The following is a 25867-nucleotide window of genomic DNA, read 5'->3' as shown; positions in this document are numbered from 1 at the left end:
GTAGCTGTCATAGGTAGTGATTCCTCTGATAGATTTGGCAAAATAAATTGAAACCCTTCTGGAAAAGATTCACCATGCTATGAATGCCATGAAGGACATTCATAATTCACAGGAAGAGGTAAATATATCAACATTAATAGGAGTTTGGAACAAGTTGATTGAAGCCCTCATCAATGACTTTCAGAGGTTCATGATTTCAGTGGAGGAAGTCACTGCAGATGTGGTGGAAATAGGCTGGGTGTGGTGGCTCATGCCTGTAATCCCAGCACTTTGGGAAGCCAAAGTGGATAAATCACCTGAGCACAGGAGTTTGAGACCACCCTGGGCAACATGGTGAAACTCATCTCTACTAAAATACAAAAATGTAGCTGGGCATGGTGGCACACACCTGTAGTCCCAGCTACTTGGGAGGCTGAGGCATGAGAATTGCTTGAGCCCCAGAGGCAGAGGTTGCAGTGAACTGAGATTGTGCCACATCACTTCAGCTTGGGCTACAGAGTGAGACTCTGTCAAAAAAACAAAAAAGGATGTGTGGAAATAGCACGAGTGCTCACACCTGTAATCCCAGCACTTTGGGAGGCTGAGGTGGGCGGATCATAAGGTCAGGAGTTCAAGACCAGCCTGACCAACATGGTGAAACCTGTCTCTACTAAAAATATGAAAGAAAAAAAAATTAGCCAGGCATGGTGGCACACGCCTGTAGTCCCAGCTATTCAGGAGGCTGAGGCAGGAGAATTGCTTGAACCTGGGAGGTGGAGGTTGCAGGGAGCCGAGATTGTGCCATTGCACTCCAGCCTGGGCAACAGAGCAAGATTCCATCTCTAAATAAATAAACAGCAAGAGAACAAGAATGAGAAGTGGAGCCTGAAGATGTGACTGAATTGCTGCTCTCTCATGAAAAAACCTATATGGATGGGGAGTTGCTTTGTACAGATGAGCAAAGAAAATGGTTTCTTGAGATGGAATCTACTCCTGGTACAGATGCTATGAACGTTGTTGAAATGACAAGAAAGGATTTAGAATATTAAAGGAACTTAGTTGATAAAGCAGCAGCAGGGATTGAGAGAACTGACTCTAATTTCGAAAGATGTTCTGCTTTGGGTGAAATGCTATAAAACAGCATTGCATGCTACAGAGAAATCTTTCGTAAGAGGAAGAGGATGGACTCATCAATGCAGCAAACTTCATGTTTGTCTTATTTTAAGAAATTGCCACAGCCATCCCAACCTTCAGCAACCACTGCCCTGATCAGTCAGCCGCCTTCAACATCGGGGCAAGACCCTCCACCAGCAAAAACACTCTAACTCGCTAAAGGAGCAAACGATCATTAGCGTTTTTTAGCAATGAAGTATTTTTAAATTAAGGTATGTACATTCTTTTAGACATAATGATATTGCACACTTTATGGCCTACATACGGTAATAGTGTAAACATAACTTTTATACATACTGGGAAACCAAAAAATGTATGTGACTTGCTTTATTGCAATATTGGCTTTATTGTGGTGTTCTGGAACCAACCCCACAGCATCTCCAAGATACGCCTACAGCTTTATGAAACTCTACATCCACCTTACTTTCCTCATTTTGCAGTGGGCCAGTGGTCACAGTCTAACCTGACTCCCACGTATTGGTGTTTGGCAAAAAGTTTTGTGCAGCCTGAGAGTCATGAGTTCAAATCTTCATTTTGCCATTTCCTAGTTGCCAAATCGCAAGTCACTCCAACCCCAAGTTTCCTCATCTATAAAATGGGGACAGTAATTCCTATCTTGCAGGGAGTCTGTGCATGCATTTGCTGATATTTCCTGAGCATTTCCTGTGTGCCTGGCACTCTGCTAGATGCTGGAAAGGCAACCTTGAAATGAAATGCACAGTCCTAGTTGAAAGAGATGAAATTATGCAAAAGTGTATACCATTAAGTATTTAACAATGTTTAAGTGCTTTGAGGAAGTACAAGCTGTTAGGAGGATTTAGACTCTGGGGTAAGCTGCCCACTGATCACTCCTACACATGGTAAGGATTAATCATTTGTGATTTTCTCACCTCCACAAACTGTATTATTTAACATATTTTTCTTTAAATGGACTCTTTTTCCTCCTTAAATAAATTGAGCCTTATTCTAAGAAATGCTACTAATTTATGTATTTTATAGGTTATCTTTCTACATATTTTTCCTAACACACACTAAAATGAACACATCAGTAAATAAAGAAAGGTCCAAAGCTCACTTTGGACAGTAGAGAGATAATCTTCACATGAATGTCTGGTACACAGCCGGCCTTCTCAAAGTGTGAGCCCCCTCTCTTCTGACCATCTGCCCTGGGAAAAAAGTGATCATCATTTATAAAGCCTGGTATCCCCAGCTTTTCTCTCCCAAAACCCCCAACTTTACCCCAGAAGAAAGGAAAGTCAAGTTTAACTCAACCTCAACCCAGCTCACTGACATAGCATTAGAGTTAAAACCAACTTGGCTTTGCACCTTGGCTTAAATGTATGGTAAAACCCAGAAGTGCCAATCCCAGAGCCAGAGAAAAACGCTTTTATCCAACTCTACTCAGTGCAAAGTCTATAAATCATGAACCCATCACATACACACATACGCATGCACACACACAACACATTAATACTCAGATACACACATAAACTCACACACTTAAGCACTTACACATATTCACACAGACTCTGACACACACATTCATATACTCACACACACAGCATGCTTATTCACGCATACCCACACACTGGCACAATACATTAATGTATTCACACACACCCTTTCTTGAGCAGTTAAAGACCATTTCAACTTTTAAAAACGTCTTAATTTGGTTTAATAGCATTTCAAGTTTCACAGAAGGGGGGCAGATGTAGGTCAAATAAATTTAATGCTGCCTTAAAAAATAAGTGGAAACTATGGCCCTGGGATGCAGGGATGGCAAGTGTAACACTGGCAGAGAAGGGGAAGGTAACCTCAGAGATTGAAGGGGCCAGCGATTTTTTGATACTGACGTATTCTCTTTGCATATGAAATTCATAGAAATTTTTTGCTCTGCCACAAAGAAATCATGCTCTGTACCATTAATTTTTAAACAAGTGGTCATTTCAGTTGATCTTTTGTTTCCTTCTTTTTGAAAGAGACACAGTTTCAAGAAATACTTTACTTTTCTCTTAACTGCATCCCCAGAGAATTGGGAGGGAAAATGCCATGATGGCAAATGACATTGAGCCCCAGGTCCGGGGGTACTAGAGGGAGGGGTGGGGACTGGGGTGAACTGATGAAGACATGCTCTGGCTAAAGGGAGTGGCTGTGACTGAGACCCTCAGTTGTCACCATGCAGGAATGCACAGCTCATTTGGCAGATCTCCCAATGGTCCCAGAGAAGCCAGAAATCTGGGTTTTTATATGGAATCTCCTAATTTTTAAATGCCGGCAACTCATTCAAATCATAACAATCTCAGGCCAAAGAAAGCACATCTGTGGGGTAGAGGTGGCTGCGGCCTGCCCGTTTGTGACCTCTGATGAAGAAGGAAGAAAATGGGCCTGGAATCAAGCTATCTGAGTATCACCAAGGCTGGGAGACCAACTTCTTCTGTGGGGCTCCTCCTCAGCCAGTCCGAGCCTCAGTTTCCCCATCTGTATAATGCAAGGACTGGCCTAGATAACATCCACGCTCTGCCACCCAGGCCTCTCTGAAAGGCACTAAGTGGAAAGAACGGCGTATCCAGGCCATGAAAGGGGCATAATTTGACACCGTTTCAAAAACTGGGAATTCAACGAGAAATGTTTCTCTTCCCCGGCTGAGGTTTTTGGAGGCAGTGGGCGTGTTTTTTAAAAAAACACAACACACCAAGTCAGGAATTTCATCAGGAAAAACGTGGCAGCCCGGAATGGGCTCACATCTGGGGATCTGCTTCTTGCGAGTACATACTGTTCCGCCTGCCACAGACAACAGCTCGAAGCTGGAGACACTGCTGTGAGGCTGATGTGGCTCCTTTGGGAGACTGGGCGCAGTAACTGCCCCAGACTGGCCTCCTGGTGAGCACAGCAGAAACACAGATAGAGGCCTCCCATCTCCAGTAGAGAAAAGAAAAGGCCAAACTGCACAGCTCTCAAGCACGATGATGTCTCAAGCACGGTCCCTTGTCCCCACACCTGCAGCTTTGAAGGCAGGTCAGCCTTTGCCTGAAGCTGAACCCAACTTTCTAATTCCCGCTCTCAAACAATCATGGTCATGATTCCCTCCATATGCTGAGTGTGACGATGGGGCTGGCACAAGCAGCCTCAGTGCATTATCTCCTTGAATCAGACAGAGGAACTCTTCTTACTCCATGATATGGTTTGGCTGTGTCCCCACACAAATCTCATCTTGTATTGTGGTTCCCAAATCCCGATGTGTCGTGGGAGGGACCAGGTGGAGATAATTGAATCATGGGGGCAGTTTTCTCCATCCTGTTCTCATGACAATGAATTAGTTCTCATGAGATCTGATGGTTTTATAAGGGGCTTCCCCCCTGTGCTGGGCACTGATTCTTCTCCTTACTGCTGCCATATGAAGAAGGATGTGTTTGCTTCCCCTTCTTTAAGTTTCCTGAGGTCTCCCCAGCCATGCTGACCTGTGAGTCCTCTTTCCTTTTTAAATTACCCAGTTGGGTATGTCTTTATTGGCAGCATGAGAATGGAGTAATACACTCCCACTCCACAGATGAGAAAACTGAGGCTCTGGTGGGGAAGCCATCAAGTGGTGAAATCTGGATTTAAGCCTATGTCCACACAAAAATCAAAGCCTTCTATGCCACTGACTACTATTTTTTTAAGTGTGAGTTCTACTATAAAATATTCACCTTCATGAGGTTAATCCAACAAATGTATCAGAGAATAATGTAGGTGACAGATCCACTGAGCAGACCTGACCTGTGCCTGGTGTTTTAATGGCTGGACAGCTCTTTAGGAACGAGGACAGGTGTCTCTGTTCCTAGGTGGTTTCTTTTGCAGAGTACTGTCATCATTTCCTCAAAACAAAGAGGAGAAATGGGACTGAAAAAGCCAAGAAAACACAGTATGACAGCAGAGTCATAAAGGGGTCAGAGGCCTGGCCTGGCCATGTAACAGAAGGGCAATCTTGGGCATGCTGATTAACCTCAAGTCTCTGTCACATTCTCTCCAAAATGGGCATAATAAAATGGACAGTAGGAGATGATTGTGCATTCAAGCACCTGGCTCAATGCCAGGTCCACATGAAGTCCTCCCATCTCCCTTCCCAACCTGCTCCTCCCTCTGCCTTCCCCATTTCAGCAAAGGGCAGCACCATCCTCCCAACTGCTCAGGACAGAAGCCTTGGAGTCATCTTGGACTCCTCTCTTCATATCCCTTCCCAGGGCCAATCTCTCAGCAAATTTCACTGGCTCTATATTCAAAACATATCTAGAATCCAACTCTTTCCCCGATCCCACTGCCACCACCCTGGTCCAAGTCACTGTCACTTCCCTGCCTGAACAGTCTCCTAACAGTTTTCCTGCCCCACCCTCTGACCCCACAGTCTGTTCTCTTGGCAGCCAGAGGGATTCTGCTCTACTTAAGGCAGATCCTGTCCCTCCCCTGCTCAGATCCCATTCCTCCAGGGTCTCCCACCTCACTCAGCTTAGAAGCCAAAAATCTGACCCTGGTCTCAAACAAACACCCTACATTATCTGCCCCTGGCTACTTCCCTAACCACATTCCCTGCCCCTCTCCTCTCACTCAGCTCCAGCCACAATGAACTCCTGGTCATTCCTGAACATACCAGGCACAACCCCACTCGGAACTTCTGTGTGGGCTCTTCTACCAGATAGTTTCAGGGAGGCCTTGCCTGCCAGTGATGTGCTGCAGCCAGCCTGTACCAGCCTGCAAGAAACAATTGTTAAATGTGCATGAATGTTGTGAACTCCTTGTTAAAAAAATTGATAGCTTGAAAGCGGCCATGGTGGGAGTATTTACGCCGCTGTAAGTGGCAGAGGCTACAAATCGGCCTTTAATTTCCAGAGAACTAGTTTACCAGCATGCCATCACAGTGGCCACCCTATTTAAAATTAAAATTAAAAATTCCTCTTTCCTGTTCTACCTCAATGTTTCCCATCAACCTCCCTTGCCCCTACTTAATTTTTCTTCACAGAAAGGCCAAGACTCTCTGTCTTACTATTTGCTTTTTTATTGTCTATCTTCTTTTCTCCCAAAACAAAAGCTCGATGAGGGTAAGGACTTGTCAGTTTTGTACACAGCTATTTGCCAAGTGCCTGGAACAGTGGCTGCCTCATAGAGGTGTTCAATAAATATGTGTTGAATGGATGAATGGTGGCTGTTACAGTTATTATGGGAAAACTTTACATGGATGGTATTTCAGACACTCGACAGGACTCATAACAGTGGGGGAAGGCCAAAAAGAAAAAAAAATCTCACCTCATACACAGTACTAGCCTAGGAAAAAATGATATTCCTCCCTGAACATCCATGCCTTTGAGTTCCATGGTAGACCATGGTTAGGAGTTGCAAACATGTAATAGGCAACGTTTTGAAATTCAGTAAGCCTCAGCTCACAGAGTCAGAGCTGCAGGAGACATAAGAGACAAGCAGAGGTCATTTGGTTCTTCTGTTCACTCTCCAACAAGCCCAACCACTGCCCATGCTCCCCCTTCTATTTGCAAGATTATTTATTGATACATAGCAATTGTATATATTTATGGGGGGTGTCCATGTGATATTTTGATACATTGATATAATGTGTGATGATCAAATCAGGGTATTTAGGATATCTGTCACCTCAAACATTTAACATTGCTTTGTTTTGGAAACATTTCAATCTTCTCTTCCAGCTATTGTGATATACAACATATTGTAAACTACAGCCACCCTACTGTGCTATTGAACATTAGAGCTTTTCTTTCTATGTGACTGTATGTTTGTACTCATTAACCAACCTCTCCTCATCACCCCCACCTTCCCAGCCTCTGGTAACCCTCATTCTACTCTCTACCTCCATGAGATCTACTTTTCCAGCTCCCATACATGAGTGGGAATATGAGATATTTGTCTTTCTGCATCTGGCTTATTTCACTTAACATAATGACCTCCAGTTCCATCCATGCTGCTTTCAAAATTTTTGCAAGGAGCATCCACCATGGCCTTGCTCAGCTAAGAGTTAAATTCTCCAAAGACTCTTTAAAATAGTTTAACCTCTCATTCAACACTGAATTCTTTCTATAACATCTCAGACAGGCAGTCATAAACAGCCTCAATGGTTGGCAAGTCCACTTAGGACTAAACCAAAAATCAGCCAACTCATAACCTCTACTGCCAATGCTGGGCCTGCCCAGGCACCATGCAGAAAAACAGCTTTCCTCGCTTATGGTAACTCTTTGTACAACCTGGTGGTGAGTGTCTGGAGCACAGGGACCTATTTACTTCTAGATGGTGCATGATCTCCACATGGACTTGTTAAATACCATCCTAGAGTGTACAGGGCAGACCTCCACACACACAAAATTATCTAGCTCCAAATCTTAATAGTACCAAAGTTGAGAAACACTGGTTTACCTGAAGACAGATGCTTCCTCCTTTTTGTAAATACCAAGTGTAAGGTTTGTTCTTGCCGAGTTTAAAAGGAAGAAACTGAGGCCAACACAAGAAGATCCAATATGAAGGAATTTATTCAGGCTCCCGGGCGAGGTTCTGCGGTCTGACAGGAGGGGCCGGAGAAGTCACACAGACTCCTCTCAGACGTGGGGTTTTATAGGGAATGAAGGAGCTCAATTGGTTGTGGGAGAGCAGGACTACTATTGGGTAAAGTTACAAGCCTTTGTTTGCATACAGGACTTGGCTGCTATTGGTTAGAATTACTCGGCTGCTATTGGCTAGAATCACAAGACACCGCTTGCATACTGGGTTCTTTAAGGGAAAGCCAGGCTGTGCGAGAAGGGGAGAAGGGAACATGTCCGAGCTTGTCCGAGCTTTCGGGAAAAAAGGGGGTGGGGGTGTGCGTCCGAGCTCCCAGTGAGGCAATCGGCCTTACACCAAGGACCAACTCAATTTATACTTCATTTTCATACTTCTGATGGTGATCTGGATATAAGATTCATTTTCTCTCTTAAATCTACTGTAGAACAGCCAACAGCATGATCCCAATGGTAAATGATAACTAACCTGAACCTCAGTGTTGGAGAGACTACAGGGAGAGGTGAGGACTTGGGTGAACTAACTTATCCACCTAAAAGGGACAGACATTTCCCAGCCCCAGTCAATGGCAGTCATGTGGAAATGTGGGCACAGTACTGACAGATCTGGTGATGTTTTAATGGGAGCCAGAAATCTGCATTTTTGTGTGACAGACCCAGATCTTCAAAAGTTGGCTCTATTCTATTTTTTAAATGATCTGCAGACCAAACAAAACACATCTCGGCTGCCAGTGTGCAAGCTCTGTGTGCACCCGATGTTACTGTCGTGCCCCTAGATGGAACATGAGAAAGTTCAATAAAGGCAATAATGGGAGCAAAAGCTCAGAGCACAAAAAGAAATATAGGCTGACCATCAGGGGCCCAGGAATGTGTGGCTAGCCAGGGTCACCCTTCTACTCCTGGTGATCCTGATTCATCTCCCACTTATCTTCTGAAGCCCAGTGCATGTCCTATGCTTGGCTGGAGTGCCCCAACTTTGTACTAGAGACCATGAAAAGAGATGATGATATGGTTTGGATGTGTGTCCACACCCAAGTTTCACGTTGAAATGGAATCTCCAGTGTTAGAGGTGGGGCCTGGTAGGAGGTGATTGGATCAAGGGGGATTGGCTTTTCCCCTGTGGTGCTGTTCTGGTGATAGTGGTCTCATAAGACCTGGTTGTTTACAAGTGTGTGGCACCTCTTGCCTCTTTCTCTCTCTTTCTCTTGCTCCACCACGTAAGACGTGCCTGCATCCACTTTGCTCCCCACCATGATTGTGAGTTTCCTGAGGCCTCCCCAGAAGCTGAGCAGATGCAAGTATCATGCTTCCTATACAGCCTGTGGAAGTGTGGGCCAATTAAAACTCTTCTTTGCAAATTGCCCAGTCTCAGGTATTTCTTTATAGCAGTGAAAGAACAGACAAATACAGATGACCACCCTTAAGATGAACATCCTTACTTGAAATAAGTAAGACCAACATCCTTACTTGAAATAGAAGATAATCTTCTATGGGGAAGAACATGTGGAGGGCAGAATAGCAGCAGGTCTTAAAAATACTGACCCAGTAAGAATGTTTGAGGAGAAAAGTAAAAAATGCACACAAAGAGTATAACATGGTGCCTGGAAAAAGTACAAATTTCATAAACAGTACTGTAGCCCAGGAGGAGAGGGGTGAAGGCATACCTATAGGTACAGTTTTGGGGGCCCTAAGGAACCAGTCCACGCCCACTTCCAGAAAATGCTGCCAACTTCATTTTGGAAATCTACCTTTCACTCACTTCATCCATAGCTCCACAGGTGCCACAGTACAGAATCCTCCTGAATAGAGATTGATTAAGAGATGAGCACATGACCTGCATCTGAACTCTTGAACCAACTGTACCTGAAACCAGCACTTTTCAGAACTTTTTATTTCCCAAGACAATAAATTGTCTTTTTTCTTAAACCAGCTCAGGAGTAAGTTTTTTGTCACTGACATCTGGAACAATCTCCACAGCTAAGGCGACCACTGGCTGGGATTTTGCTTAAGCCCAGCTTTGCGGCTGGGGAGGCTGATGATGATTTTAATATCATAAACATGGGCATCTCAGGTCTTAAAACACTCCTGGATCTTTCCTTGCTGCCTCACACCTGCACCCCCATTGAATTACTCAAGTTTCCAATCTCCTCTTGTAGAAGGCTTCAAAGCCCACTTTCCCTCCTCTTCTGTCTGTAGCCACTGGAAACCATCACCCCACTCCTTGCAATGGGAACACAAGAAGTTCTTTGCCATTCTAAACAGTGGCTGACAACCATTTATGAGACCTGCAAACATTTCACCACTCTTAAATCAACCCCAGATGACATAATCATCATCATCAAGAAACTAATGAAAACCCGAAGGAGCAGAGATCTGGACCATCTTGCCTTTCCCCATGATGAGCAGAGATCAGGAAAAAGTCCTGAGAAAGACATAAAAATGAAGCAAGCTGATTGCTCCTTGGAAGAAGTCTCAGACTCATCCCCATGAGATTCAAGTCCTACTTTTTCCTGGAAACAATTTTTAGCATCTCTTGGCATGCTTTCTGGTCAGGAATTGGCAAAAAAAAAAAAAAAAAAAAAAAAAAAAGAAAGAAAAAGAAAAAGAAAGAAAGAAAAGAAAAAGAAAATGTGCAGGAGAGAGGCTTAACGTCTTTTCACTGAAATTTGATTCCCAGGGTCTGTGTCGATGATTGGGAGAGGGGTCATATACTAGGAGTCTGGAGGTGTATTTCTGGTGGTTCCTCATAGTGATTTTAAAAGCGGGACATTTCTCATAAAAATTCAGATTTTGAAAAATCGGAACACCTGGTAACATGGAGACCATTTCTGAATGGCACTGGGTGGAGTCTGCTGATGAATTATTATACCTACTTCATGATTTCTTACCTGCTTGGGCTCTCTGGGTACCTATGGCTGCAGTTGTTGATTTCAGATGTAGGCTCTGTGTGCATTGAAAAATCACTTTTAAACTATAATCATTTTGACTCTGGACATGACTGATTGACACAGAATGGCAGCTGGATTCTGAGCAAGGCCCTACCCAAACTGGCCTCATCTTCCCTGCCCTCCTTGTTCGCTGGCTGCTCCCAACTCAGGACTTTTGTATTTTCTACCACTTCTTTCTAGAATGTTCTCCCACGTTCCTTCAGCACTGTGCTCAGTGAGGCCTGCCTCCCCTGGGCATGTTCTAGTCACACCTCCTCTTGACTTTTTTCTCCTTGGACTTATCATCATTTGATATTCTGTATACTTTATATACATATGTGTTTATTTTCTCTCTCCTACTTAACTGTGGCTCCACAAGGGAGGAGATTTTGGTCATTTTTGTTCTTGACTGCATTCCCCACGTACAGAGTAGGGCCTGGTGCACAGCTGGTGATCAACACATATTTTTGAATGAATGAATGAATAAGTGCAGTTTTTATACTGAAGAGGACATGGAAGTAGGAGGCACAGTGGAGGAGAAAGGTGAAAGGATGAACACCCAGAAAGTCTGCTCACCTCTCCACTGGAAACCACGTAGATGCTTCTAGAGAAAAACACATTTTCCTCAATGTAGAAAAAGGAACAAGAAATAAAATGAAAATCATCAAACTAGAGCCTAGAGCTGATGTCAGTTTGATAGACAATCGCTCCAGGGTCACATATGGTTTTTTTTTTTGAGATGGAGTCTCCCTCTGTCACTCAGGCTGGAGGACAGTAACTCCATCTTGGCTGACTGCAACCTCTGCCTCCTGGGTTCAAGCAACTCTCCTGCCTCAGCCTCCTGAGTAACTGAGACTACAGGCACAGGCCACCACGCCTGGCTAATTTTTGCATTTTTAGTAGACATGGGGTTTCACCATGTTGGCCAGGCTGGTTTTGAACTCTTGACCTTAAGCAATTGGCCTGCTTTGGCCTCCCAAAGTGCTGGGATTACAGCTGCGAGCCACCACACCTGGCCTCAGGCTTGTTTTTATGTGTTCCTCTCCACCTCTGATCCATGCCACCCAATATCCCTCACTTATCTTGAAACAGGGCAGGGAGTCCCCACTCTGCCACGGACTGGCCATGTGGCCACGGACAAGACCCTCCCGCAGGCTACTGTTTCCTCACCTGGACAGATTCTTAACACCGATGGCTCTGACTTCTAGGCTGTCTGTTGAGGACCTAGCTTGGTAATTTCTCTTGTGAAGACGTGGAAGGCTCGTCTCTTTGGCTCAGTCTTAAGGCATCTGGAACAACCTGAGCTATTTTCCAGCTTGAGCCTCACAGCTCAGGTGGTTTTCCCTTCTCTTTCACTCCAAACTATACCAATCTGCATTTGTGCCCTGCAGGAAGATGTGATTTCTAGACTAATTTTTCTTCCACAAGTTATAATTAGCTTTTAACAATCACTGTGTGTATGGGGTGGTCTTTGATGCATTTGTTATGCAGATTCTGTTATTTTCATGTCAGCAATGGGGAAAGTGAGGCTGGAAGAGGGGAAGGAAGCCCAAGGCTAGTAAGTGGTAGACTGTGGATTTGCACGTGGAGAGACTGGCTTCTGTACTATACTGTACCCTAACACTAATGGAATGCACAAATACATCCTTGTAAGAAATGGAAAAATTATAACTGAGATTTAACATCACTTTTAGTCCCTTCTCATGCCTGTTCTTATTAATTCATTGTGCAAGTAAGTGGGGGGCAAAGAGTTTAATTTTTTCTGTGGTGGTTAAAAAATCAGGGAAGTCAGGGGTTATGAAGACAAACTCTAGATCTATACTCCCACATACAAAGCCTGGCTCTACCCTATCATTTGCTAGGTGACCTTGAACAAGTCACTTAACCTCTCTGTGTCTTACTTTTCTCTTACTGTTAAAATGGTAACAGTAACTACTTTTGTTGTAGAATTATTGGGAGGAATACATGAGTTAATGCTTACAATCTTTCGAAACAGATCCTGGCATAAAGTTAGCACTCGGAGATTATTTTTATCAGCATTATAGTCGTCCAAAGGTTAGTTATTCTTCTTCCAAAGACACAAGACACAGACTAGATGTGCCCAGACACTAGTGTGCTCTGAGATGACTTTACTGATGTCCCTAAGAGACTGCATTTGTTTCATTTTATTCCCCTGAAAACAGAGCACAGAATTGCAGTTCTGATTAGTAAAAGGTTCTGGGTATTTGGGTGGAATTTGTTGTAGGCAGCCTGCGGGGATGAGTTTTAGAAATAAAATATTTTATTTTAAATGAATAGATCACAGGGAAAACTTCATACCATCAGATTCGTGTTTCTGAAACTTCCCTCATGAACTCTGCCATGGCTGTGTGCCACTTTTGCTATTAATTACTTGATGGAGTTGGTTTTTAAAGCATTTTTGTCTTAAGCAGTAAAAAGTTGTGAAACCATTTGTTTGAAATGCTTTTTATATCTTTTCCAAATGCATAAGATAAAGACAGAACTCTAAAGAAAAAAAATGTTCATGTATGTATCAAATTAATGTGGAAAGGGTGCATATATCATTAGAAAGAAGTCTGCCCTTCAGAGATCAAGAGATTCTTCCAGAATGTCTAAAGTCCCAAAATGGTAGCTACCTGAAGAACAGTAAGGAGTGTGCCCAGGGCAGGTAACTTTCATTTTCATGCCTTTCTTTGAGTACTCCTGGGAGTGGGTCCAATTCTACATTACCCTCAAATTCAGTGTCATTTTATTTAAAGTTGTATAATAAATCCGATATAGAAGGTGTCTGCTCCATGGACTGATGAAGAGAGTGGGGCTCAGAGGGCTCTTGTGATCTGCTCAAAGACACACAGCGGGTTGGTGATAGAGGAGACTCCCACAGTCCCTCCAGTAGCTGCCTAGCCTCGGACAACTCTGTCTCATAGTCCTACATCAGAGCCAAGGGCCTGGCCTGGTCTGAGGAGGAAGTCACTTCATTCTGGTTGGCAAGAAATGGCAGAGATTCTTGAAGGATTTCATCCAGAAAAGGATTTTGCAACCCACTTAGGTTACTTTTTCCATTTGCTGTTCAAGAAAAAATCCACTGGTTCTCAATGGAATGTGGGGTAAAAGGCCGCAAAAACTCAGGCTCATTGAGAATGAAGGATGCTATTGAAATGTAAGAATAGATCATAAATAACTGGTTGGTCAGGGAAGTCTCTCGAGGCCACCATGATTGTTTGTGACCTTGTTCCAGGAGGGCTGTGGGTCAGACAGACCTGGAAAGGAATGCCACCGGACAGCCACCTGATCTGTCCAAGTCTCAGTTTCCACATTTGTTAAATGGACACATCTATATCATGGAGTTTTTTTTTTTTTTTTTTTTTTTTTTTTTGATTAAATGAGCTTAGTGAAAGTGTCTGGTATCTGGCACATTATAACTCCTGTGAGCTGTTTTTATGTCTCCTTCTTCCCTCCTCCATTCTCCTCCCTAAATACTGAGATTTCTTTTTTATTTATAACTCTCAGAGGCATACCTGTATACTTTAATTTTTCAAAGTCCCAGAAGTCAGGGCAAGTTTCATTCATTAGATAATAGCAGAAGATTAAAACATCCATGGGGATAGCAAACCCTTCCAGACTCCCACCACCACTTTATGTAATAGGAAAACTGAGGCAGAGTTAGGACCTAAACCCAGAAATTTGGGCTCCCCATTCTGGCCTGCCAGTGATATACTCCGCCATCTGTAAAACCTGGTGAAGACGACAATGTTACAACTTAGACTAAGTTTGTTCGTATAGCATATCAGATCTGGAAGGTTCTGAGTGAGCACCATTCAAAGCCAGGTGAGAAGGGGCCATGCGTCTTTGGCAGGATCAGGTAGCAGAAGAAAAATGAGAAATATTTTGTTTTTCTTTTTCAATTCATTAAGGCTTGTTGAGGGGAGCAAGAACCTCATTTTTTTCCTTCCCATTACTTCCCTTTTATTTTAGGGGAAACGTGCATTTCAAAGACTGCTCAATAGCAGCGTTGAAGTCTCAGGTTCAATCACAATGTCCCCATTGTGGCTGGGGACTCCCTGGCCTTTAAACTTGGGTTATAAAAATTTGGTCTGAGCCCAAAGTCTGGCTTTAATAGAATATTTTAATTTTGTTTAATGAATATTATTTTAAATCTGTTTGGCAGTTTTAAAATGTGTTCTTTTATTTTTAAATTAAAATTTACTAATGTTCAGTACGTTCTTGGGGGTGGGGGTACAGCAAGAAATGGGGGTGATAATAATACAAGCTACCATTTATTGAGTGCTTACTATGTGCCAAACACCCTGCTCTGCACTCTGTGTGTGCCAGCCGCTCTTTTAAGCCTCCTAACCACCCCAGGAACAGTAACTGCTGTCTCCAATGTCTGGGAAGTTGAGAGGGTCAGACCCCTGCCCGAGATGGCAGTCCGTGAGTGGTGGATTGACTTAGGCTCAGACCAGAGCTGTCTGAGTCCAGGGCCTGTGCTATTGACCACTGCCGGACATTTTCTTGATACATAAAAGGACTCAACTGATCAACAGCTTATAGATACCGCATTGACCCAGCGTGTGGTTCCCCAAAATCTGAATAGCTAGCTTATCGAACATTCAGTGTAGGCAGGCAGCGTAGCAAAGCTAAATGTTTTCCATGTATTGCCTCATTTATATTCTCACAATGGCCCTATGAAAGTTATTTTATTATTATTGTTACTATTATCATTATCATCCCAAAGAGTCTAAGTAATTTGCTTCGGGTCAAATTCATAAATAATAATAATAGCTGTAGCTGACACTGATATAATTCATATCACTTGCCAGGCGTAGTTCCAAACACTTCATATTTATTAACTCAATCTCCACGATAGCTTTCTGAGGAAGGTGCATTATTATTCACGCTGCTTTACAGATGAAGAAACTGAGGCACCGAAAAGTCTGGTGACTTGCCCCAAGTTAAATGCAGGAGTAGGTTAGCACTGAGAGAAACTGCAACCTGAGCCGCCTGGCTCCTGCACTCATCCTCTTAATCTCAAGGCTGAAAGTCAGCACCCAGGCTTAAGTTCAGGAAGTCTGATTCTCCACATTCCTCCTCATTCTGCACCACTTATGGAGAGAAGCAGAGAGTTGCTGTCAGCCTGACTGAGCCTGGGGCACTGGTAAGTACCATATGCCTAATGCAGTTTTAGGTGCAGAAGCCAGGGCACTGCTTTTGCTGAACCAGGCATGGCTTCTGTGGGTGAGGGTCTACAGAGGGAGGTGTTGTTCAAACATTAGAAAGCTCAAAAAGTCATGTCAACACTCTCTACACCCTCAGGAAAGAAAAGCCAGGGAGAACACATCCCAGTGAGAACACACTGGGATCCTCCTACCGGAGATGCTGGATTTGGTCCTTCTCACCTCTGGCTCTCCAGTAAATAGCCCAGAACACAGCTAAATAAGTGTTGTTAAGTAAATGGATGAAGGCATGAAGGCACTTGTAATTTTTCCCCATCACTGTGCAATGTGGCAAGCACATCGGAGACACTTGATAAATAATAAATCATTGAAATGGTATATGAAACGTCCCAAGTCCATGTCGGTTCTGGTCTACAAAGATTATCTTGTCATATCGCAATAGCTTAGAGGTCAGAAATTTTTTCCATAAAGGGCCAGGCCGTATGGTCTCTGTAGCAGCTGTTGAACTCTGTGGTTATAGGGCAAAAGCAGCCATGGGCAATGGCTTAGGTCACTAACTGCAGTGATGCCACGACTACTTCCATAGGTCCAGCTTGAAACATTGATTCATTTCTATAAAAGCAGGTTCAAAATCTTGTGAGAATCTGCTGATGTCTCTTACTTTCTCAACCTGATTTTTCTACCTGACCATTGATAAATATCTATAAGGCAATGAAAGCGGAGAATGACTATAAAGGGAACTTCTTGTTATACCAAGGGAGCGGGTTGGATATCCCAGTGGTTAGGAATAGGAACTGGGTTTAATCCTGGCTCTGACACGAGCCACGTGACCCTGGACAAGTTACTTCCAGACTCACTTCCCACATCTGTAAAACAGGAATTACCACAGCAGTACATTCCATTTACTGCTATTCGGAGTCAAAACATATAAAGCATTTCCACAGCACAGTGCCTGGCACATAATAAGTATTCAATAAAACCTGTGATTCTCAAACAAGGCTTACAACTCCGTTTTTTTAAAAAACAAAAGAAAATCCCCAAAACTAATTCACTAAAAACAAGCACAAAGGAAAGACGGTAAGGCCACATGAAGATATTTTCAAAATCGGGTTCCTCAAGGCACTCCGGGGGTCCCACGGTGTTAGAAAAATTCTCCACTCTAGATCAAACCACTAGCAATCCCCCCCACCCCTCTGTGCTTATCCCCCACCAAAAAAAAAGTCTGATTCTGTGTCCTTTTATCACTTTGTCTTTCTTGTGGGTGCCTGAGCAATGCAGAGAAGTTTTGAGTGTTTTAGACATTTGCTGAGTTTAAGGCATTCTTTCTCCCCTCCTGCCCCCCTTCTCTCCACACCCCAGCCATTAACTCCTCCAGGGAGTATGGTCTATTTAGCAAGAGAAGGGCACTGGTTAGCTTGGGCCCATCGCAGACTGGAGGTGAATCATCTTCGGGGCTCCAATCTTTTTCACGTCTGGATGGGGCTAAAACTCTGTTGACAATACAGGCACGAGTCACAACTTGTTACACCACGTGACACCTTCCGAGCAGCGGAGGCTTCCCTCTACTCTAGGAGTCACACAAAAGGCCAGAGGTGCACGATCCTCCTCTGGGCTCCTTCCTCTCCACCTCCTTCCTAACCAAGAGGAACATGCAGACCTCTGCTGGAGAGATCAATGTTTCTAGAACACCCTGAAACAAAAGTCCTGATATATGCAAATAATACACACCCACAAAAGAAAATAACCTCTTTGCACTGACACCCTGCCTCTCTGAAGAGGAGGTTTTCTCCCTATGCGGAATTTCCATCAGCACCTGGGTTGGTACCAAACTCAGGATGCAGTGGACACGCTCTCCAACTCTGTATTTCAGGAAGCTGCCAATCAATAAAGATTTAGAGGTGTGTACTTATACCTTGCATCTTAAATGCTATGAAACATAGTAGGAACAAAAAATTGTTTTGGAAACCATGAATACCTTAATCCACAAAGTGACTATAGGGAGGGAATGGGAGGTGAAGAAACTGACCAGGAGGAGCATTTTCATTTCATTTCATTTTCAGCCTCTGATTTCTGCATATACAAGTACCAGGTAAGAAATATCTGCTTTGGAGTAAGGGATGGTCCCCAGAACCTGCTTTTTCTCTGACACAATGAAAGGGAGCCATGGGGAGTGGACCAGAATGTCAGGCTTCCCATCTCCCTTTACCACAAGGACACCTTCAGAACCCAAGTCAAATCGAGATCTTTCAACCATGGGGTCAGAAACCCGCTTTCTGTGTCCACTTCAACCAAACACGTCTAACAGGCAGGAATTTAGAGTTGGCCGAGGGAACGAGAACTAGTGGTTTTCACCCTGTTTTGGTGACCTTCATCGGGCTTATTTATGCACTTCAAGCTCATGACCTAATACATGTTGGTTTGGCTTCTCTTCTCATAATAGAAGTCTGTAAAAAGCTTTTGAGAATTCCCCGTGTTTTCTCATTTTGGGTCAAGAAAATAAAATCGATATCTAAGTAACCTTAAAAAAATGGCCTGCACAATCTGAAAATTTGGCATGTTTCCACTAGGACTAAGGATATCTCTAAAAGCCTCAAAGATCATCAAAATGAAGTCCAACATTTGCCGTTTTTAAGGTGAGATAGTTGGTAACAGAGTATGTGAGAATTAGCTAAGAGGGGCTTTTTGACATAAGTCAAACAATGACATTTAAAACTCACGTTAAAGCAATCACCGTGTGGAATTTTTCCGTGTTTTTCTCATTTCTTAAACAGAAGTGTATATGTTTTCAGCATAGCTTCTTGGTGCAATTTTCTTTCTTGACAAACCCACATCTTACCATGAAACCCAAAGTATGCATGCTGCAGAAACAATAATGGTTGAAACAGACCCGGCTGTCTCTGGCATGATTTTTCTTTACAAAATTAAAATGTCTTTGGCTAATACACTGTATATTTCAGTTATGAAAGACCGTTCTTGGGAGATGAATAGAAAAGAAAGGGGAGTTGACAGATTTAGCTGATGCGAGACAAAAATAAGTTGCCTGTACAGTAGTCAAACCCTCCAGTTCCTCATTCTTTGGGGAAAAATACGTTGATTTTATCATTTTTCCCTTAGTTGCATTTGCCGAGAGTTGACAGTTCTCCTCCGAAGGACTGCAAGTAGATATGTACGTATCTGTTACATCTGGGAACACAGACGTTTAGAAAATGTAACTTTACTAGATACTCAAAAGGAAAAACGAAGAAGAAAGTCCAACGCCATTGAAATTACACACACTTTCATGTTACTGACACAAAACTATGGATACTAAATGACAAAAGAGTTTCTAACCTCTATGACATACTTTGTTCATTTTTAAAGATGTTTAAAATTGGCATTGTGGCATATCTAAGTTCCTGTTTTACATTTCTGCGTACATCTGAAGGCAGAGGCAGACTTTTCAAAAACGCACGAGCAGGCACATCTGTGTTCTGACTACTATCATCCAAAGGCGATGACAGCGCTGACGAAGCCCCGGATCCTGCCAAATTTTGTCCCAAAGACGCGTCTCTCAGCCCCCACTGACCCACAGCCTGCTGGTTCCAGATTCAGGCAACCAATGGCCTCCCTTAACATTCAAAGAGGCAAAGATAAATCATTCCAGCTACCTGACTCTCTGCACCACCTGTTCCAAATTATTCTATGCTCTCCAAATGTAACCCCAAAACAACACCCACCCATAGTGATCCAGCACCTTCCAGTAAACTTGACTTGGGCTGTGTCTTCCGTAATGTTTTAGGGCCTTTCCACTGCCGGTAAATTTATTGACTCTTTTTAGGACCCGAAATGCGTAGCGTTAGTATCGAAGGAATAAATCAAATCAGTCCTTAAATAAAGGGTTATTTTTCTTTATAGAACCATACCCAACCTGCAAAGGGTCATGGCTCACAGAGGTTTGTATTTGTGTTTCTAAATATTTAATATGATTTTGTTTCCCCATTTCAAATGACCATGGCAAAAAAAAACGTCAGGGCAGGTTCAGAAAATAACTGTGCTCTGCGCATTTAAAACCATCCAAATTCAGCGTCTGCCTCCAAAGGAAATGATAGCAGAAATGTTTTGAGCCAGAGCTTGTATTGCACATGGATAAGGCATATTTTGCAGAGAAGTGAAAGCCTGGATTTTGTTTTCACTCAGTCTGGCCCGGCGTTGGTCATTTGACCTGTGACTCAGTTTCCTTGTTAACAAAGTTGGAATGATGATAATAATACTCAAAGGGTCTCAGCAAGAATCCACTTTAAAAATACACGTGAAGCCTTGACTGCGGGCCTGGCAAACCAGTTCTCAATAAACAGCAGCTATTTTCATCACTACTATTAAACAGAAGGATATAATTTGCAAGTCAGAGAAATGACAAAGGAAGCCAATAGTATGAAAATGAACAAAAAGAAAAATGCAATGAAAATAAATGTACAAGCCTGTGGCTTCCTACATGCCCTCCCCTCTAAATACGCCTGGCAGGTACCTTGAAACTGATTTTAAATCGCATGCCATGAAGAACAAGCTCCTGCCCCTCTGATTCAGTTACAATGACACAAGTGGGTCTGCAGCCTCAGTCACTGTCACTTCAGGTATTTGCTACCTGACAGAGGGGATTTATCCTCCTCGGACTAGAAAAGGGTGTTAGTCAAACACCATTAGGCCAGTTACGATCTTCAAACAGTGAAAATGAAGCATTGTCTCCAGTGAATTCTCTGCTAATTGTTTTCTTACTAGAATCTTCTTTTTTCTTTGTATATTTAGGACTGTTTGAACTGCCATAAATGATACGGGGGAGAAGTGGGCCCTTCAGGAAGCTGTTGTGATTCTGGGGGATGGAGATAGGGAAGAGGGTTGGGACTGAGTGAAGAATTGCGGGGTGTGTTTGTGTGTGTGTGTGTGTGTGTGTGTGTGTGTGTGTGTGTGTTTTCTGTCAACAGGCTGTGTTTTCTCAAGTCTGGGATTAATTCTCTGTAAAGAGATTCCTTTTGAGCAGAGTCTACCAACTCCTTTTTCAGAACAGTTAGCTAATAAAACAAAAACAACCAAAAAACAACAACAACAACAAAATGGTTCCTTCCACGAACAAAACCCAGTCTTAGTAACAGTCAGAAAGTCCAGTCTTTGGAGGTAACAGACTAACCACCTCCTTCACCGCCACAAACCTCACAGATAAGGGAAATCATATCATTACGCAAATTCTCCCTTTATCAAAAGTCTTTCGGGGAGCAAGTTCTCCTTTCTCCCAAGGAATTTATGTCAGGCCAGGCAGTCTTTATTTTCATCTTGTGCCCAGCTGGGAAGTAGTGATGTTTTCACCTTGCCACACACGTGTCACCAATCCTTCTACCCAAGCCGTTGCGCACAAGCACACAGCACACACCACACACCTATGACCTGAAGTCCCTGCCTAATATTTATAATTTATTCTCCCTCAGGCATCTTGGTGTGAAGGAGGCCTGCCCAGCAAAGACAAAACCCTATTCCAGTCACAACTTCCACTCTTCCTCACTGAGAAGATATGTGCGTGGATATTTAGGAACAGACATGTGTCTAAAAAGGCATCTCCAGTCCCTTCCTTTTTCTCCAGCCACAGGCTCTCTTCTCTCTCTGCCCAGAAAGGCATCTGTCATAAGCGGCTGGGAACCTCACTTATTCACCATTACGGCCTGTGATTTTATTATACAAGGAGTTTATTGCTGGCCTAATTACTTTTAAACTGGGCATTCCAGCTGAGGACACCTAAAAAACATCTGGTGGAAGGAGCGAGAATGAGTTTTCGCTCTGAGCTGGTTACGGTTGGATTTCTGCATAACTCTGGTCTCTTGCGCCCGACACAAGTTGTCTTTGGAAAAGTAACTGAAAAAATAAGGAAACGGTTTCTTCTTTGTGGGAAAGGAGTCATCTTGTCACGGAGAATCCAAAAACGTCTTAAAGTGGATGTGCTTGGACTGTGTATATTTTTTTCACAAACGGCTGGGGTCTCCATAGCTTGCTCACCCTAATTCAAAATGTACTTAGCTATACCACAGAGCCTTTTTGCTGAGGGCTTTTCCATTCTCCTAACAGCAGCTAGCATTTTATCAATTTATCCATCTGGAACAAGGCTTGCAATCTCTTACATGCAATTTAAAGCAGAAGTAATACCGCATATTTGAAACAGTGGTGTCGGGCGTTTTTGCAAATGGTAATCCTATAACAAGTCAACAAATCATACCTCTTTATGATGTGTTTAATACAACACAAAAGACATGAAAAGATTCTAAACCTTACGGCAATTAAAACTTTAAAAAAAATCTTAAAGTATTGAGATACACATCTTTTATTTTACTTTATACTTCCTTCAGTTTTTTGATATTGGGAAAGTGATTTATGTGTTTATAGAGTATTCTTATACACGTGGTCACTACACCAGGTGAACTATTTTAAGACAGAAAAGAAAAATGCCCATTCCTTTAAGATAAAATAGTGAATAATATTGTGAAGCTAAAGTTACAAGAGAATGGGGACATATAAACTGCTTTAAAGTTAAAAAAAGTTCAGGCTCTTTTGGACCTAACCACATTGGTCTTTTCACAATGGCGAAAGTTAGAATTTCCTCCAAAGGCAAGGGGATTTTTTAATACAAACAATTTAATGCCTAGTCAAAACCAAGATTCAAACCATTATCATTTGTTATTTGTTATATAAATTACTGAAGAACATACCCCAGTGTGAGAGCGTCTAAATGCAAGGACATGTAAAGGATGAAGGAGTTCAAGGTGATAAAGAAAGAAAAGTGGAAAAAAAATGAACACTTATTTCTCGACTAAAATTGTGAAAGATTCTTTCACAAAGATTATTTTGAAAAAGAGGTTCTCTTTCTCCCCCCCTTCTCTTTCTCTGTATACTTTTTATTTTTTATTTCTTGTAAGCAGGATGGTCATATGTGTATGTTAGTTGGTAACAAATGGGTCATAGTCTGGTAAGGTGCTTGTTAGTTCTATATCTATTATGGTCATAGACATTTCACTAAATCAAGAAACGGCTCATGAAATTAATAGATTCGGCTTGAAATACAATTGTCCACTGGTTATAATTTCCTTTGTAAGGGATCTCCCTAACTCAAACATAATTCAGCGCTCAAATTCTTACATGATGTTTGTAAATCATCCTCCTGCCCCTCCGCCCTCGCTAACAGCGAAACTTGGATGTTCACCTCTTCCACTGCACCTCGTAATTAAAAGGTACCTCTTACCCGGAGTGATTTATACCTCCACGTTATATTTTAAAAAGTAATTTAAGATTACATAGCATTTCGGGGAAGGGGAAAAGAAAAGAAAAAGGGTATCCACAAAACTGCAGCATCGGTCTTGCGTTTTAAAAAGAATTCAGAACGCAGCAGGGTGCACGCTGTCAACTCAGCCTCCGCTTTGGGGGAGTAGGAACCTCGCACTGCAAAAGGCGCTTCCAGTTCAACAGCTGAGAAAAGCGCACAGAGAATTTTGCGATAGGAGTACGTTCTTCAGTCACGCTTTCCTAGTATTCCTTGAGCTTATACACTATTTATTTGGAGGGGGGAGAGGCAGGAATATATTGAAAGAGTTTGGGCCAGCACAGCCGTTTAACCTCCAGACCGCAGAACTAAAAAGCAATTCCATTTCCCACTTTCTCCCATTACAACAAAACCCTTGCCTCCTTCTGAAAACCCTTCGGATGTAAACTTTTGTAAGTTTCAACTCTACCCGCAGCAGGCGCCAGGATTCCCTGCCCCGGTTCAAAGCCCAGACCTGGACCACAGCGGGCCGAGCGCAAACTGACTTTTGAAAAGAAATGTATTAATAGCTAGAAGGCAAAGGCTCAGCGGGCCGTTCCAGCGCCACCCCGGCATTCCAGCGGTTGGCTCTGCTTCTTGGTTACCCCATAAACACTACCTGAGCGCTTGAGTTTGTGGACTAGGGGAGCGCCCCTCATCGCGAACCTCCGGGACCGTAAATCGAACAAAACGCCGAGGATCCAGCCGCGTCTACACTGCCTGCGCGCCATGCACTTGTCCCGCGCGCGGGAGAGCAAACTTCAGGGTCGTTGCCCCAAAGCGCATGGGGACATTGGGGCCCGGAGCCTGGGAGAGACGTTCCCGAGAGGGGCTCCGCTGCTGTTCCCTCTGGCCTTGTGCCTGCGTGGCCCTGGGAGGCCCGCGCGCCCCAGAACGCCCCGACAGCTGCGGAGGCCCGGATAGGTGAGTGCCGGAGAGAGGCGCAGGGCGAGGGGGTCCCGGCGAACCCCCGCCCGGCGAATCCCGGCGGGCGGCCTGGGGTGGGCGCCGCGGGCAGTACTTACCGCGCGCAGTGGAGAGGGCGCCCCGACGCGGTGCGGGCGGGCGGGTGCGGGTCCGACGAGGCCGGAGTGACTGCGGAGGGCACGTTGCTGTCTCTGCCGCTGCCGCTGCCTCCGCCTCCTGGGCTGCCGCGGCTGCTGCCTGCGCGGAGAGGACCGGCCCCTTCCCCTCCCTGGGCCGGGCCCTCCCTCTGCCCCCGCCCGGGTCCCCGCGCCGCTGCGTGGGCGCGTGGGGGCGCCGAGGCGCGACGCTGGGCTCCGCGGGCGCACACACCCGGCGGCCGGACGCTGGGCGCGGGGCTCTGGACCTGCAGCTGCCGCCGCCGCGCCGCTTCCTGCGCCTGCAGCCGAGCAGACCGCGCTCGCTCCCGCCGGTCCTGGAGGCCAGAGCCCAGCCTCCTTCCCACCCACCGACACCCCGCACCTCCTCCCTCCCCGGGGCAGCACATCCTTCCTGCAAGCCAGGCACGACCCCTGCGAAAGGAACGACTGCTCGGAGAGGACCTCGACAATGACACTAACATTCATTCACTCGACCGCCCATTCATTCATTCAAACCATATTGAGCATCTACGGGGCCAGGTACTGCTCCTGGGATTCAGATAGAACAAGACTAGTTTTCTGCCCTCCTGGAACTTACATTCACATGGAGAGATAAACCACAAACAAATAACCAAGTAAAGAAGCAAGACAGTTTCAGAAAGTTACAGTTACTATGAAGAATATATATATATATATATCTGCTGTTGTGGGGTGGAGGGAGGCGGTCATTTTAGCTAGAGCAGTCAGGGAAGACCTCTCTGAGAAGGTGACTTCTGAATTATGAGGAAGTGCCATTGGTGTGGTATTTAGGTGAGAAAAGTTCAGGGATCTCCTCTATGTTTCACCCATTTTACAGCTAAGGAAACTGAGGTCTCGAGAGCTTAACTGGATTAGGGAAAGTCAGAGGTATAACCTTTCACCTACATGCCCAAATCAAGGTGCCCCACTTACACCATCCTCTTGTAGCCACCCCTCTTTTAGTCCCCCTGACAATAAACTATGTTAATTGGAGACTATGCAGCCTTTCCTACCCCGTCACCCACTCTCTCATGTCTATGAATTCCACTGTGAGATACCCAGGGTGCTTCAATCCAAAAGCAATATCAACCACTGTCATTTGTTAAGTGCAGTAAAAGACAGGGCGCTCAGGTGAATTTGAATTTCAGAGAAATGAGGCATCAGTTGCAGTATATGTCTTATGCGATCGGTTGTATATATTTATATTTAAAAAGTATTTATTGTTTCTCTGAGATTCCAATTTAATTTTTATTTGTATTTTTATTTGCAACCTTAAGTTCATCCAATGTGCCCAGCTCTTCCTTACCACATGTAATCCCCAAGAGAGACTCCGAGGTAGCTGCTGTTAGCACACTCTTTTCACAAATGAGCTGGTCCAAGCTTAAAGAAGGAAGAAAGTGTCTGAGCCAGAAATGAAATGCAGGCCCGGCTGACTCCAAAGTCCTTGCTCTTGAGCTGTAACAGTCTTCAATTCCAGTTGTAAGGTCACAGGGAAGCTGATGAAGGTTATGTTCTTGGGCCCCTCACTTGTTGGGACCCGTTTCTGAGCTCCTGAGAGGGACTTAGCAGAGTGTTCAGATGGTGACTTGTTGGTGTAAAGTTTACAAAAATCTTTTGCCTCAGGCATTTGGCTGCAGGCAGTAGGGATTGCTCTCTTTCCACTCACTCCGAT

General features: G+C 44.0%; 1 protein-coding gene across 4 annotated transcripts in view; it reads right to left on the bottom strand.

Annotated features, from left to right (window-relative positions):
- The window catches only part of EYA2 (EYA transcriptional coactivator and phosphatase 2), a 342073-nt gene that overhangs the window by 271191 nt on the left and 45015 nt on the right, over positions 1-25867 (bottom strand). Inside the window, exon 1 of one of the 4 annotated variants that reach the window (XM_012467361.3) lies at positions 25502-25521. The exons of 2 other annotated variants lie outside the window; for them this stretch is intronic. In XM_012467361.3, coding sequence (XP_012322784.2) covers positions 25502-25506 — 5 coding nt within the window. In that variant the 5' untranslated portion in view covers positions 25507-25521. Of the gene's footprint in view, positions 1-24138; positions 24276-25501; positions 25522-25867 lie in introns of those variants that run through there. One more of the 4 variants, XM_012467362.3, reaches the window with a different exon arrangement.

The sequence above is a fragment of the Aotus nancymaae genome, unplaced genomic scaffold (genome assembly GCF_030222135.1).
Source record: "Aotus nancymaae isolate 86718 unplaced genomic scaffold, 86718_ANA_hifiasm-v0.15.2.pri h1tg000029l, whole genome shotgun sequence".
In the NCBI taxonomy this organism is placed as follows: Eukaryota; Metazoa; Chordata; class Mammalia; order Primates; family Aotidae; genus Aotus; species Aotus nancymaae.
Note: the sequence above shows the minus strand (reverse complement) of the source record. Positions and strands in the feature narration are given on the sequence as shown.